This window comes from Puma concolor, chromosome B4, assembly GCF_028749965.1.
Source record: "Puma concolor isolate L17-30 chromosome B4, mPumCon1.1.hap2, whole genome shotgun sequence".
In the NCBI taxonomy this organism is placed as follows: Eukaryota; Metazoa; Chordata; class Mammalia; order Carnivora; family Felidae; genus Puma; species Puma concolor.
In genome coordinates this window covers 63,520,183-63,535,305 of record NC_141673.1, presented here as the reverse complement: position 1 = coordinate 63,535,305, position 15,123 = coordinate 63,520,183, and the positions used below count along the sequence as shown (strand labels likewise).

At 52.0% G+C, this 15,123-nt stretch overlaps 1 protein-coding gene across 1 annotated transcript; it reads right to left on the bottom strand.

Moving 5' to 3' along the window:
- Window positions 1-1,337: 1,337 nt before the first annotated feature.
- Window positions 1,338-13,143, bottom strand: KRT79 (keratin 79). Its single transcript, XM_025930724.2, has 9 exons — window positions 12,604-13,143; window positions 9,911-10,131; window positions 8,548-8,608; window positions 8,328-8,423; window positions 4,295-4,459; window positions 4,007-4,132; window positions 2,897-3,117; window positions 2,314-2,348; window positions 1,338-2,037 (listed from the first exon to the last, which is right to left on the bottom strand). The coding sequence occupies exons 1-9, from the start codon at window positions 13,078-13,080 to the stop codon at window positions 1,835-1,837; spliced, it is 1,605 nt and encodes a 534-aa protein (XP_025786509.1). The 5' UTR covers window positions 13,081-13,143; the 3' UTR covers window positions 1,338-1,834.
- Window positions 13,144-15,123: the final 1,980 nt, after the last annotated feature.

The window sequence follows — 15,123 nt, the reverse complement described above, 5'->3', positions numbered from 1 at the left end:
TTGAAGGGTCAAAGATAGAACTCTTAGTTTGGTTAGTCTTTTCTATTGTTTTCCTATTCTTTATTTCATTTGTTTCTACTCTAATCTTTATCGTTTTCTTCCTTCTGCTGACTTTGGGCTTAGTTTGTTCTTCTTTTTCTAGTTACTTAAGGTGTAAAGTTAGGTGGTTTAGTTAAGGTCTTTCTATGTTCTTTTTTTTCTTTAAGGTTTATTTTAATGTTGAGGGAGAGAGACGGAGCGTGAGCAGGGGAGGGGCAGAGAGAGAGGGAGACACAGAATCTGAAGCAGGCTGTAGGCTCTGAGCTGTCAGCACAAAGCCCAACATGGGGCTCAAACTCATGAACCGTAAGATCATGACCTGGCCCAAAGTCAGATGCTTAACCAACTGAGCCACTCATGAGCCCCTCTTATTTCCTTGGCATGTGTGTTTATAGCTATAAAATTTCCTCTGAGAACTACTTCTGCAGTATCCCATAAGTTTTAGTACGTTATTTTTCCATTATTATTTGTCTCAAGATACTTTTTTATTTTCCTTTGAATTTCTTTTATGATCCATTAGTTGTTGAGGAAACTACTGTTTCATTTCCATGTGTTTGTGAATTTCTCAGTTCTCCTTCTATTACTGACTTCTAGTTTCATACCATTGTGGCCAGAGAAGACACTTGGTATGATTTCAATCTTCCCGAATTTGCCAAGACTTGTTTTGTGGCCTGACATATGATCTACCCTAGAAAATTGCTCTGTGTGTGCTTGAGAAAAATGTGTATTCTGCTGTTGTTGGAAAAATGTGGATTTTTCTTAATGACCAGATATGAGGGCTGAGAGAGAAGCTATCTGACGCCACGATGATGAATTACTTGGGAAACCAGGAGCCAGAGGGAAAGCAAGTGAAGAGAACTGGTTCCTGTTAAGACCCTCATTAGCCAGGTGATTTACACATGTTCTCATTACACCTTGCTTTTATGAAGGAGGAAACTGGGGCTCAGCGGTTAAGTGACTTGTCCAAGGTCACACAGTAAGTGGCAGAACTGGGATTTGAACCCAAGTCGGCCCAGTTCTGAAGGCCAAGTTGAGCCCCTTAACAGAGGGCTCAACAGCATCAGGGGATGGGCTGGTAATAGGCAGATGCTCAGTGGCTGGGTTCTGCCTTGAACAACTTAGATATTCCCTCAAGTCTCCCCCTGTGAATTCCACAAGGGAGAGAGTAAGAGCCAGGCCTACAGTGGTGATGGTTATCAGTGGATGTGCTTTTAACACGGTAATTAGCATGGGGGCCTAATGAGCATGTGGTTGACAATTTCAGTTCCCCGGGGCAGGAGAGACCGGAGCCACAGACATCTAGCTGCAGTTACCATTTATTGAGATACATCACAGGCACAGACAGGGGAGGTGGGGTGGGTAAATTTGGAAAGGGATTGGGGGTTGGTGGGAGCCTGGGGAGGTTGAAAGGCCTTCGGGGACCATTCCCAACTTCCCTCCTTCCTCCCCCAGCCTGTCCCGAGTGCACAGCAGACAAGCAGAGGAACTGAGGGAAATCTAGCCTCCTCTCGGTTGTCAAAAGATCACTCCCAAAGCACTCAAATACATCACTCAAGATGGTAGCCTTAACCCCCGCCCCCCTCCCATCACATTGCAGAAGCAAGGAGAAAACCTGGGCAGATTTGAGCCTTCCCAAAATGCAGATCACGTGCAAAGAGTCTGGCATGCAAGTAACCCTGGACCTGTGGTCCGGGGGCTGTTCCCGCTCCTATGGAGGTAGGCAGGGAGGGCAGCAGAGGTGCGGTGAGTAGAGCAAGGAGAAAACGGCAGGAGCCCCGCTTGCGAGGCTGGGCAGCTAATACCTCCGGCTGGACGTCTTGACCGTGGTGGTCTTCCGCAGGATGGAGGTACCCCCAGAGACGGGCCCTCCCTTGGTGCTGTAGCCCACACTGGTGCTGAACCCGCCCTTGCCGGCACCCCCACTCCCGCCCAGGGACATGCCACCCCCGAAGCCGGCGGCACCGCTTCCGCACACAGTGGTGGAGTTGCCAGTCACCGCTGCAAGACAAAGGGTCTGGGTGAGGTAGGGCAGCCGCGCTGGAGGAGGGCCGGGGACTTGGAGAAACCAGTGAGGGACAGCAACAAACGCAGGCCGTGGAGCCATGGAACACTGATGGAGAAGGTGGGGCGGGAAGCTCATTCTTTGGGAACCCCCTAACTGGTCTCCAGGGGCTCAGGCGGGGGGAACATGGGCTCCCGGCCAAGGATAGATTGAGTGGACTGAGCAGAGGACGGAGCTGGGCCTGGGGCAGGGGAAGGCAGCAAAATACTCACAAATGCTGACTGCACTGGGGCACTCTCCAGACATCCTGCAGAAACAGAAAGACCAGAAGGGTCAGGGGTCCCCGGAGCCCAAGCGAAAACCCTCTGTCTCCCCGACTCCCTCCTTCCCACTCTCTGCCTTTACAATGGGTCAACTCAGTGGGTCATCTCTCGAGCCAGGGCCCGCAAGACAAGACCAGGAGACACGAGAAACACGTCGTGGCCCTTCCAGCCGCTGCTGCAGAGAAAGCAGAGCCAGGGCGAGCCAAGTGGCCCCGTCCTGCGCCGTCCGCACTTCCCTCTGCACGCACACCACGGACAGCAAACAGCCCATGCCAAAAGACACCCAGTTTCTGGCTGAGGGGAATTTCTTTACATCTCGTGCCTTCCCAAGGACAGAGATGATTCATTTTTTCTCGAAGCTCCAAAGGTGGTGGCACCTGGTGTTGGAAGGAGAAGGCTCACTCTTACAGGGATTCCAGACACCCTAAGGATTACCGATGGCTGTGCCAACCGAGGAAACGCGTGGCAGAGGCGGTCAAGCTCTCCCCCAGGGCAGGGCTGGGAAGCCCTCTGAAGCAGGAGGGGCCCCCACCTGCTCTCCTCGCTCTCCAGCAACTTGCGGTAGGTGGCAATCTCCACATCCAGGGCCAGCTTGACATTCATGAGGGCCTGGTAGTCACGCAGCAGCCGGGCTAGGTCCTCCTTGGCCTGGTGCAGGGCCGTGTCCAGGTCCCCAAGCTTCTTCTGAGCATCCTTCAGCGCCAGATCCCCACGCTGTTCCGCTTCTGCGATGGCAGTCTGCAGTTGCTGGCACTGCCCAGGGGATGAGAGGGGTTGGGGACACCCTCCAGGGTCATCACATCCACCTCTCTGCCCTCAAACCAGACGTCACCATCCCCCACCACCCCACCCACCCTGACTAACCGAGCTGGAAAGAAAGCAGAAATATTCCTCTGAGAGAAGAAATACTATTACACAAGCAGGGTCTTGTGGCACCACTGGGGAAGTCCTTACTGAAGTCTAACCTTAGCCTTTCCTGCTGCAACTCAACCCAGTGCCTCAAAAGAGATAAAATAAATAATGTAACCTCACCGTTCACCAGGTGCTTCACCCTGATACGGGGGAAAGCCCTTGCTTTTTTTTTTTTTTTTTTTTTTTTAATTTTTTTTTTTTTTCAACGTTTATTTATTTTTGGGACAGAGAGAGACAGAGCATGAACGGGGGAGGGGCAGAGAGAGAGGGAGACACAGAATCGGAAACAGGCTCCAGGCTCCGAGCCATCAGCCCAGAGCCCGACGCGGGGCTCGAACTCACGACCGCGAGATCGTGACCTGGCTGAAGTCGGACGCTTAACCGACTGTGCCACCCAGGCGCCCCAAGCCCTTGCTTTTTTAGCCACGCCCTGAATGGAATCAGCATCTAGGACCTGAACACTTGAACCCTCAGCCTCCTGCTCTGACCCCCTGGACATGGGACCAACCTCCTTGGAGGACGTTGTCCCAACTGCTCTACCACTAATATGCCATGTGGCCTTCCCCAGTCCTCAGTTTCCTGTCCTGTAAAAGGAGTACATTGATCCAGCGTTTGAGTGTGTCCCATCCATCAGGAGAAGAGCAGCTCTGACCCCCTCAGCATGACAGTGAGAAGGTCCCCACCTCCGCCAACCCAGGCCTGACCCCCAGGCTCCCAGCCAAAGGCTCACCTGCTTCTTAACTGCATCCACCTCACCCTGCAGCCTCTGGACAGTGCGGGTGAGCTCAGCAATCTCGTTCTTAGTGTCCCGCAGGTTGTCCCCATGCTTCCCGGCTGTCACCTGCAGCTCTTCATACTAGAGACCAAAAAGGTGGCTGTTGTGAGCTGTCAGTTCCCGGCCCTCCTGGGTGACTAGGGGCCCTGCGGAGGCTGGGTGTGTCTGGCCCCAGGCCTCTCACGATGGGGGATGTTCTGTGTCCAGTCCCAGCCCATACACCTGACCGGCCATTCTCCTCACCTTGGTCTGGTACCAAGCCTCAGCCTCAGCCCTGCTCCTCTGGGCAATCAGCTCATACTGGGCCTTGACCTCAGCAATGATGCTATCCAGGTCAAGTCTGCGATTATTGTCCATGGAAAGGATGACATTGGTGTCAGACACGTGGGTCTGCACTTGGCTCAGCTCCTGCAGAAAAAGAGAGAGCTGCCAGCAGTGCCCCTGCTCCAGGCCCCCAGGAGACAGCTGAAGGGTGAAGGATGGGGTCCCCAGGTGGCATCAGGAGGCCTGTGCCCTGCCCCAGGCTCCAGCCTAGAAGGAAACGCATCATTCTCCCCGGCTGTGAAATGGCGCTCTCATTTTGGTAAATACCATTTCTTTCTGTGCATTTACAAGTTTCCAAGAGATTAAAGAAGGGGAAAGAATGCATACTTACTGCCCTCAACCCTGGTGCCAGGCATTCGGCCAGCACGTCCACCAGTCCCTTTCATCATCAGAAAGCCCTGGGAGGCAGGCAAGGCCATGACTGGCGCACAGGGTGCTTTTGTCAAGTTGGGAAAAGTCTCCCCTCTGAATGGAAGCAGCTGGTGGGGCCCAGGGAGCTGACCGTGGGCCTGATTCGAACCCCACTCTCCACTCAGCCAGTTAACAACCTGCACCATCATTCACGGTGGTCCTGACGGAAGTTGGTGAGGAAAGAGTCTTGGAGAAGAGAAGTGACACATCCAAGGTCATCCAGTCCTGTCCTGGAGCCCAACTGGAACCAGTCAGTTGAGCGACAAATCCCAAATTGTTTCCTCTAGAATATACTGACATTTATAGACCATGGTGATATTCTTGGACCCTTCCTGGGTTTCTAGGACCATCAACTTTGACATATAAACAGGCATTTAAAGATGTCATGAACAGCAGCTTAGTTTCTGTGTTCTGGCTTTGGGTTCAGCTCTATCGCTACGCCATGTGCATTGGCTCCCAGCTGAGCTCTGCCTCCGTCTCTCCCATGGTCCTTCCTGCCCTGGGCTCCCAACAAACTGCCCAAACCCCAGCGCCAAACAAATATCTCATCCAGAGACGCCAGGGTGGTTTAGTAGGTTGAGCATCTGACTCTTGCTTTTGGCTCAGGTCATGACCCCAGGGTCATGAGATCAAGCCCCACATCAGGCTCTGCACTGAGTGTGGAGCCTGCTTGAGATTCTCTCTCTCTCTCTCTCTCTCTCTCTCTCTCTCTCTCCCTCTTCTCCTCTCCCCCACTCACTCTATCTCTCTCTCTAAAATTAAAAAAAAAAAAATGTGGGATGGGTGAAGAGGAAGGGGTGAACATCCATGCTGCTCCCCAAACACAAGGCGCTCTATGCTGCCTCCGTGTCACTGTGCAGGCTGGACCCTGGCTAGCAGGCCCTTCCTGCTCTTCCTTTAGAATTCCTGCCCTTCCCTCAAAATTCGTCTCAAATCCCGTCTCTTCTGAAGCTCCCACAGCTCTCCCAGGAAGAATCAGGCGCAGCCTGCTCCATATACCTTGTCTCTGTCCCAGCACGGCCTCACCACATGGTAACTGGAGATACAGGGCCCCCAAAGCAGGGACTTTGTCCTTCTGGTGCCATGTGGAAGCTACTCAGTAATATGTGTTAAATGAATAAGGGACCGCAAAGGAAAGAAACACTGAGCATGCAGACATGGGTCTTAGTAAGAAAGCCAATTGTTGTCCATTCAGAGAAGAGGGGGTGGGCACCGTTGACCTGGCCCAAAAGCAAAAAGAATCTAAGAGAGGAGAATGAGGAATCCGCAAGCAATGAATGACCATCAGTGGTCCAGCAAGGAAAAAAGTGGGGAGGCACCTAGGAAATCATCATGATGGCACAGAACACTCCCCAACAAGTTCCATTCTGACAGGGCAGATGGAGATGTTGGAAGGAGAAAAACACAGCCATGGATGAGCCAGGGGAAATGCTGAGGCCAGTAGACAAGGGCTGTAGGTAAGCTCTAGGTGAAAAGAACAGAGAAGCAGCATTGGACTAACCCAAAACACCAATAACTCAACTGCTACGTCATTTGGCTCTTTCCCATCAAAGAGAACAATCATCAACCTAGAAAGAGCAGCATGATGGAGAAGAAATGGAAAACCAAGACAGACACAGAGAGTATGAGAGGCCTTGGCCTTGTTGGGGATCTCAGGGGTCCAGGCCAAAGGAGCATATCCTAGAAGGCCATGGCATTGCCAAGGGGATGAACACTCCCAGAGATCCACGAGAAATATGGAGAGTAGGACAGGTTCCAGAACCCCAGACACGGCAAATGTCCTCATCTTTGAGGGGATGATATTTAGACTTTTTCAACTTAAACTTGATGTCAACTTCCTATGAACCTCTAGAAATACAAAATATAAGTAAGAGGCAAGGAGCCAGCAAGACTTCCCTAAGGAAAGGCCAAGCCAAATGGATTTCACTTTCTACTATGGTTGTCTTACTAAAATGCTAAGGGACCGTTACAGATATTGCTTGACCAACGACTTCTTGAACACAAGACAGAAAGATGTGGGCCAGATAATGATGTGGTCACCTAGATTTTACAGTAGCTGAGCCACGTGAACCATAAATTATTGATTGGTGGAGTGAGGTCAGCCTGGGAGAAAGGCACCACTGAAGGCCTAGGTCTTGCACTAGGACTCCGTTCTTGGCCCCGTCTGCTTTAATGTGCTTACCAGTCACTTACACCGAAATGTTATCACCCCACTGAACTGAAAGTTGACCAGGTCCACAGGGAACCCAAAGCTGGGGCATCATCAATAAATATGTCCAATTACCCAACTGGGTATCTCCAACATATGGATGGGGGAAATCAAGTTTCAAAGTGTCCAATAGTGTCTAGTTGCCCAGACAATGGGATGAAACCACAATGACATTTCACAGGAGAAATGGGACTCATTAACTCTTTGGTTACAAAAATTCAACGGCCAACTTCCTGTCTTTGGAAGCTGGAAGCAAACAGATACATACCTCACTTGAAAGCACTCATGTGAAAAACTCCAGGGTTTTTATGAAGGATCAAATATCGTGAAGTGACTTCTAAAGATGACACATAAACTAGTGCGACATTAGGCTGCAGGAATGCAAGTCCGTAACCGCCCTCCCTACCTCCCCTGTTTTCCAAAGTCTGAGATCAGAACCCTATTTCCTCAGCTTCCTCAGATGCCACAGATGGCAGTCACCCAAGCATCCTGACCTCTAAAGTGCTGCCATATGAAAGACACATGCCACACGGATGTGTGCAGCCTGGAGGGCAGAAGCAGGCCCAATCAAGAACAGAAGTCACGGGAAGAAGATTGAAGTCAGCTTTCTAATTTGATCAACAATGAAAATGTCTGCCCTAAAAATAGTGAGTTCCCTGCCACTAAAAGCATTCAAGTCGAGACTACATGACTCCTATCAGCGATGTTTGAGGAAGGGCTCCAGCATGGAGGGGAAGGGGGGCCACGAGGTACCTTCCAAGTCTGAGTCTGAGATGCTAGGATCAACTCAGGTTAACTTCAGCCCTCTTAGCCTGGTCTTCAAAGCCCCTTGTTTCCTGGGACCCGGCCTGGATTCTACAATCTACCCACTACCCATACCTCAACTCCCGAGCCAACCTGGAATCTCCATCCCCTCTCTGTCCATCTCTGCTCCTCCAACCCTTGCTCCATTACAAATGGTCTAGAAGGAAAACGGTCTAACACAGGAATAAGAGTCAGACTTTGAAGAAGTCCAAGAACCAGGCTTTATTTCCAGCACTGCATCTAACTAGCTATGTAACCATGAGGAAGCTACTCTGAGCCTCAGTGTCCCTGACTATAAAATGGAAACAATAATGGTATCTATATTGTGGCTTTGTTGAGAGGATCATATAAAGCTTAGCCCAGTGTCTGACCCATCCTTAGCACCTGATACATGGAAGCCTGTATTAATTAAAGGCCCAGGTTCTATATTCCCTCAATTAAATTGCACTGATGAATTCAGATCAGACCTGCGGGGGAATCCCCAATGCCATATGTAAATGTAATTGTCTCTGTCCATTGCCATCTCACCAGTTCATAGAGGTGGTTTAGGAAGTCGAGCTCCTCGGTCAAGGTGCCTACTTTGCCGTGTAGGTCCATCCGGCTCATGTACGCAGCATCCACATCCTGGGGGCAAGAGAGACAGCAGGGCAGATGCCTCAGCCCCCAGGACTCTCACCTCCCTCTGAGTCAGCCCAGCACCCTGGCAAGCCCAAAAACCACCTCCCCCACTCCCTGCCACCCTGCTCACCTTCTTGAGCACCACAAACTCGTTCTCTGCTGCAGTGCGCTTGTTGATTTCATCCTCATACCTGTTACACAGGAAGACTCAGGCCAGGCTCAGCCAGGTTCTGCCTTTTGGGACATTTAACCCACTCGGCTTTAAGCCCCGTTGGGTCCCACTTTATCTAAGAACACCTTTGAGAAGGAGTTCTGTAATACAGCCCACCAGTGAAGAAACTTGGGGTACAGTCTTTAAATATTCCTGCCCCGCCCCCCTTTGAGGAAATGGACACAGAATTTGTGCAATAATATGGCGACCAAGAACAACTATCTCTTTGGATCAGAGCCCTGAGGAGGCTTTTATAAGAACAGGCAAAGATGTGTCCACAGTGGCTCATCTTTGCTTTCACTTTCAACAGACGGGACATCTTTTAAAACAACTAACTTCTCTCCAACTGCTTTTGCTGAGACTTGAAGGGTTAGAAATTGCCAGTATCGAGTTATTGGAAAAGTTATGAAAGATTGGGCCCTAAAATGACAAATATACATATCAACTGATCATAATATGTGAACTTTATTTGGGTCTTGATTCAAACAAACTGTATTTTTAAAACTTAGGACACGTATGGACAATTGGAAATTCATAATGAATGGACAGTTGATGATATTGAAGAATTACTCTTTTGAAAGTTTTAGGTGTGTGAGGTGTCTAGGTGGCTCAGTCGGCTAAGCGTCCAACTTCAGCTCAGGTCACGATCCCACGGTTCATGATTTCGAGCCCCACGTCGGGCTCTGTGCTGATAGCTCAGAGCCTGGAGCATGCTTTGGATTCTCTCTCTCTCTCTCTCTCTCTCTCTCTCTCTGCCCCTCCCCTGCTGGCACTCTGTCCCTGTCTCTCTCTCAAAAATAAAACAAACATTAAATTTTTTTTTTAATTTTTAAAGTTTTAGGTGTGATTATGGCATTGTGTTTATGTTTTATTAAGTCAAGTTATGCAGATAGGCTCTATGAATATAACCAGCAAATATTTGTGAATGGAATCACACGATGGCTGGGATTTGCTTCAAGACAATAAGGTAAGGGAAAAATCAAGTAGATGTAGAAATAAAACAAGATGGGCTACGAGTTAAGAATTATTAAAGTTGAGTAATGAGGACATAAATGTTCATTGCACTGTCCCCCCTACCTTAGAGTTTTTACAATGAGGAACAATACACAAGTAAGTGGGACAATTCTCCAGGACGCAATGGGTCCAGAGCCTGGACACCCAAGGGGAGTAGCTCTGTCTGGGCACTGCCCCGGGTGGGTCCCAGGAGCCTGGGAATGGGGTGATTTCCCACGCTGTCCCCTCCCCACCCCCACAAGCTCCCAGCCTGTCCAGTCCTCCTTACTTGCTCTTGAAGTCCTCAAGGAGATCCTGCACATTTCTCAGCTCTGAGTCCAGCCTCCCCCGATCGCTCTGGAGGCTGTCCAGCTGCCTCCGCAGGTTGCCCAAGTAGCTCTCAAAGAGGGGCTCCAGGTTGTTCCTGGTGACACCCGTGTTCTGGCCCTGCTCCTGCAGCAGTGCCCACTTGGTCTCCAGAACCTTATTCTGCTGCTCCAGAAACCGCACCTGAGCCAGAGCAAGAAGGGTGGTGGGCTGGTACCATTCCTCTGGTCCCAGGAGGGACCCAGGACTGGGCCCATCACCACCACCCATCTCCGACCAGGACATCACAGGGCCAGTGCAGACTACACATTGCCAAGGGGAGGAGTTCCTGAGAAAACATTCTTTGCTGGAAAAAGACAGTCCAATCCAATGACAAGACTCTAAAGAGTTAATAAATCATCAAAGCCCCAGCTCAGTCATTTGGTGGTTGGTGATGGTCAAATCACTTCTCTCTGCATCTCCCTTTCCTACTTACACTGATTACACTGGACTAGATCAATGTTTGTGAACCCTCATTCTGCATCAAAATCATCTGTTAAAAATGCAGATGATGGGGGCACCTGGGTGGCTCAGGCAGTTAAGTGTCCAACTTCAGCTCAGGTCGTGATCTCGCGGTCCGTGAGTTCAAGCCCCGCATCAGGCTCTGTGCTAACAAGCTCAGAGCCTGGAGCCTGTTTCGGATTCTGTGTCTCCCTTTCTCTCTGCCCCTCCCCCGCTTGCACTCTGTCTCTTTCTCTCTCAAAAATAAACATTAAAAAAAATTTTTTAATGCAAATGCATATATACTGTATGTGAATGTATGTATGCATATATACAAACATGTATGTATGGACGTGTGGACACACACACATATACAGAGAAAGCAAATGTGACAAAATGTAAACATTGGTGAATCTAAAGCAAAATAAGTCCGTCAGAGAAAGACAAGACCATATGATTTCACTCATGTGTGGAATTTAAGAAACAGAACAAACAAGAAAAGAAAATAGAAAGAGAGAGAAACCAAGAAACAGACTCTTAACTCGAGAGAACAAGCCGATGGTTACCAGAGAGGAGGCGGGTGAAGTAGGGGACAGGGTCTGAGGAGGGCACTTGTCATGATGAGCACAGGGTGATGTATAGAGCTGTTGAATCACTATACTGTTCACCTGAAGCTAATATAACACTGTAGGTTAACCGTATTGGAAATAAAATTAAATTTTAAAAATGGGTGCATCTGGGTGAAAAAATAGTTAGAAATATTTTGTACTGTGCTTGTAACTTTTCTGTAAATTTGACATTTTTTTTTTTAAATTTTAACTCTAGATGCCCAGTCCTATCTCTAAAGACTTAGAAGGGAGCTCAGGGGTGGGCTCTGGGGGGCTTCTCTGCCCGGCTGACAGGGACAACCACACAGACCACGTCCTAGACTGTGATGCTGAGAGCCTGGGAGAGGTTTTTGCTTGTCTGACCTCTGGGACAGTCCCACAGGAGGACCAAAAGTCACTAGGGGAGAAGGTGAGGAGGTGGGCGGAATAGCTTGCTTCACCTTCCACCATCTGGTTTCTCCAGGTCCCACCTCCACAGCACCCCAGGCCCTAAATCACATGGCCTGGGAACCATGCAGCAGGTGCACCTGCCATGAGCGGTGACAGGGCCTCTTAATGCCAAGGACCATAGGGCCCATGAACCTGAGTTTCAGGCCCACCTCTGCCTCCAAGTATCCGTGTGAGCCTGGGAAAATCTCTTGACCCCTCTAGACTTCTGTTTTCTCTTCTTTAAAATAGACACAATATCACCTATTCTGATTCCTCATGGGACACTGTAGGTTTCACGTCAGAAAAGGACATGAATGTTCTCTGGGAACCCACACATCACTGAACCAAGGTGTGGTCATCCGCCGTGATTTTCCCCATCATGGTCCCTCTACCTGGGGGGTTGGAGTAGAAGTAGACGATACAGTGAAATGGACCTGAAAATGCCGGAAGGCAGTACAAGAGCCACGCGGTCAGTCTGGAGGCCAGGGAAAGAGTCAGGACGCCCCCGATCTGGAACAGACCAAACTCTATACCCCTAGCTCTGGTGACCACCCTCTTCACCGTCCATCCCCACTTGACCTTCTTGGCCAGAAGAGCAAGTAGGAATAGAAGAGAAAGGTGACTTCTCCCAGGACAACCCCCTCTATCGCGCCCAATCACATCTTTGTCCTTAGGCCTTCTCCAAAACTGAGAGAACAGGAAACAGATGGGGCTCCTTGGATAACATGTGTGACCTTTGAGCCAGTTTTCCCAGCGGTGAAATGACAAGAGGCCATAAGGACCACCCTGTTAAGAGGAGCAGTGAGGACAGTCTGCTCCTTCACTGTGGGATAGGCTGCTATGTGACCGTGTTAATGATGGCCAGGGAAAAGGCTGCACCACAGTCAAGGTGGGCTTGGCCGCAGACCTCCTGAGCAGAATTGAGATTCACCTGAGCAATGACAGTAAGATCCAGAAGACTGTCTCCAGCCATCCACGTCTGGGCATCCCAGGCGCAGGCGGGAGAGCTCTAAAAGTCATTCCATCAACCCCACCACACTGCACATGGGCTACATCAGCCTCTGCCCAGCCCACCCTCTCTTAGGGACCCTGCTTCTACTCCAAGGGCCCCTCCCGGCCTCCTTCCACCCAGGCTCACCTTGTCGATGAAGGAGGCGAACTTGTTGTTGAGGGTCTTGATCTGCTCCCGCTCCTGGGTACGAACCCGCTGGATCTCCGGGTCTATCTCCACGTTGAGAGGGGTCAGCAGGCTCTGGTTGACAGTGACCTCCTGGATGCCTCCGGGAGGACAGGCAGGCCCGAATGTCTGCCTGCCGGCGCCCAGGCCCCCATAGGCCCCACCGCCAAAGCCGAAGCCCCCCAGGGCCCTCCCTGAGGAGGCCCCTCCAGCCACACTGACCGAAATGCTCTTGCTGCCCCCCAAGTTATAGAGGCTTCGGCTGCCAAAGCCCCCCTTGCTGGGGCCACAGCGGGTTCCCCCGGCACTGCCACTGCTCCGGGACACCGTCACCGAGCTGAAGCTGGTGTGGGCCCGGGACCCGCCTCCTCCACCTGCAGAGTTAGAGCTAAAGCCTCCTTTAGTGGAGTATGTCTGCCGAGACATAGAGGACCTCATGGCTGTCAGAGGGGCCGGAGCACAGGCTGAGAGAGCTGTGAGGGAACGCAGTGAGCTTCTGTGACACTGAAGGGCTTTTTATCTTTTCCCGGTTGGGCTGGCTCCTGGGATCCACAGACACTCCTGCCCCATTGCCCCAGGAAGAGAGGGAGGGGCCCCGGGGGCCAGGGGAGTCCCCTCTCCCCCAGTGGGAGGGAGGAGCTGCCCAGTTATCACCTGTGCTCCAGAGCTGGGGCTGAGCCCAGACCGTGTGGGGCAGGATGCCACCTTCTCCCCCCGGGGCTCTCCTGACTTGGAACAGGATGATACAGTCTCCCACGGCCACCCCCACCACCCAGTGGCTGGCTTGGTCTCCTCCTACTCAGCCCTGATGGCCGCCATCAATGGGGCTCTGTTCTGTGGGATTTGGCCCAGGCCCCTGTCGTAAGCCAAGGCCCCAGGGCCCATGGCTGCACAGGCGGTAAGGGAAGGAACATTGAGCAATGGGCTGGGGAGAGGGTGCCCAGGCCTGCTCCAGTCCCAGCCTCCCAACCCACGGCCTCACTGCCTCCTGGCAGGTCCAGGGTGGGGGGCACAGGTGACAGAGCGGGGGCGGGAGCAGTCTGCTCTTCAGTCATACACGGGCAGATGGTCTGCTGGGTGGGGTCCCTGAGACCAGGGAGATGAGTGGGGAAAAGCACATTCTTCTAGGGACCGAAGAGAGATGGAGGGCTTTGACCATCACCTGAGACCCCCCAACCCTCTGCCCTGCAGCTGAGCATCCCCAGAAGGGCCCAGCCACTTTGGAGGGGGCTGGAGGCCCCATTCGGACTGGACATAAGTACAGATCTGAGAAGTATGTGTCCAACAAAGACCACAAGAGGCCCACGGGGCGTCCCAACATTCTCATCTTCCCAGCCCCCAAGGATCCTGATGCTTGAATCCCAAGGGCCGGAGGCTTTTCAATCACTTCACACAGTCCCAGGCACAGCCCCAAAGGAAGACTTGGAGGTGTCAGCCGTTAGGACTGAGACAACGTCGTCGAGGAGGTGACTTCAGAGATGTCCCTCCTCCCCGCTTGAGCTTTTATCTGGAAAACTGGAAAATGGGCCCAGAGAGGTGAGAGAAACTCGCTTGAGGGAAGGAGCAGACACAGTGCTTGCCGTGCTTCTCCCACAGTGGCTGGGCAGGGAGCTGGGGCTGTGGCCACTTGTGTCCCCAGGATCCCGAAGGAAAGGACATGGCCTGCTCCACAACCCAAGGAAGTCAGGCGGAGAGCGGGCCCACTCCAGGCCCAGGGGAGGCTATGGGACTCTTTCCCAGGACCACTGTGAGAGGCTGCAAGTTAGGTCAAACCCAACACCCAGGAGGGATGGGGTGAAGGGCACTCAGAGAACTAGACCCTTACTGCCCAAGAGAGGCTCTTCCTCCCTGCTGGGAGCTCGGATACAAGGCACTGGGGCAAGCCAGGCTGGGACGGAATCCCCACTGAGCTGTGTGTCCTGGGGCTGCTCTCTCAACCTCGCTGGGCCTCCTTTGCCTCTGCCTATAAGCAGAGCCCGCAGGGGAAATCCTTTCAAAAAGCCTTGGCCAGCCATCCCAGGACTGAGCCATTACTTCCCACTGACCTTTGCCTGCAGTCCCCGAGGCTGTGATCACTTTCTCAGCCTCCTTTATCTCTCCCTGCAGGGGTGTGGGAGGGGGAAGGTGGGAGGGGATGCGGGGAGTGGGGCTTCTGGGGAAGGTGGGGAAGGGAGTGATGTCAGCCATCTGAGTCAGGGCAGCCGGGGAGGTGGGAGTAGCTTCGGCCACAAACAAACATTCCACCGCTCCCCAGGAACGACAGCCTCATGTCATTGACCTGGCACGCTGAGCCAGGCTTTGTGCTGAAAGCTGGTGACAGACAGCGGCACAGGCCGCCCAGGGCTTGTTCTCTGAGTTACTGCTTGGAGACATGCTCCCTCCTAGGCAGTGGGGGGGATGGGGGGCTCACGGGTCCCAACCCAGCCACCGTTGGGACCTTCTTCTTGGGGCCTTGACTGTCCTCTCTGCTTTCATACTGAA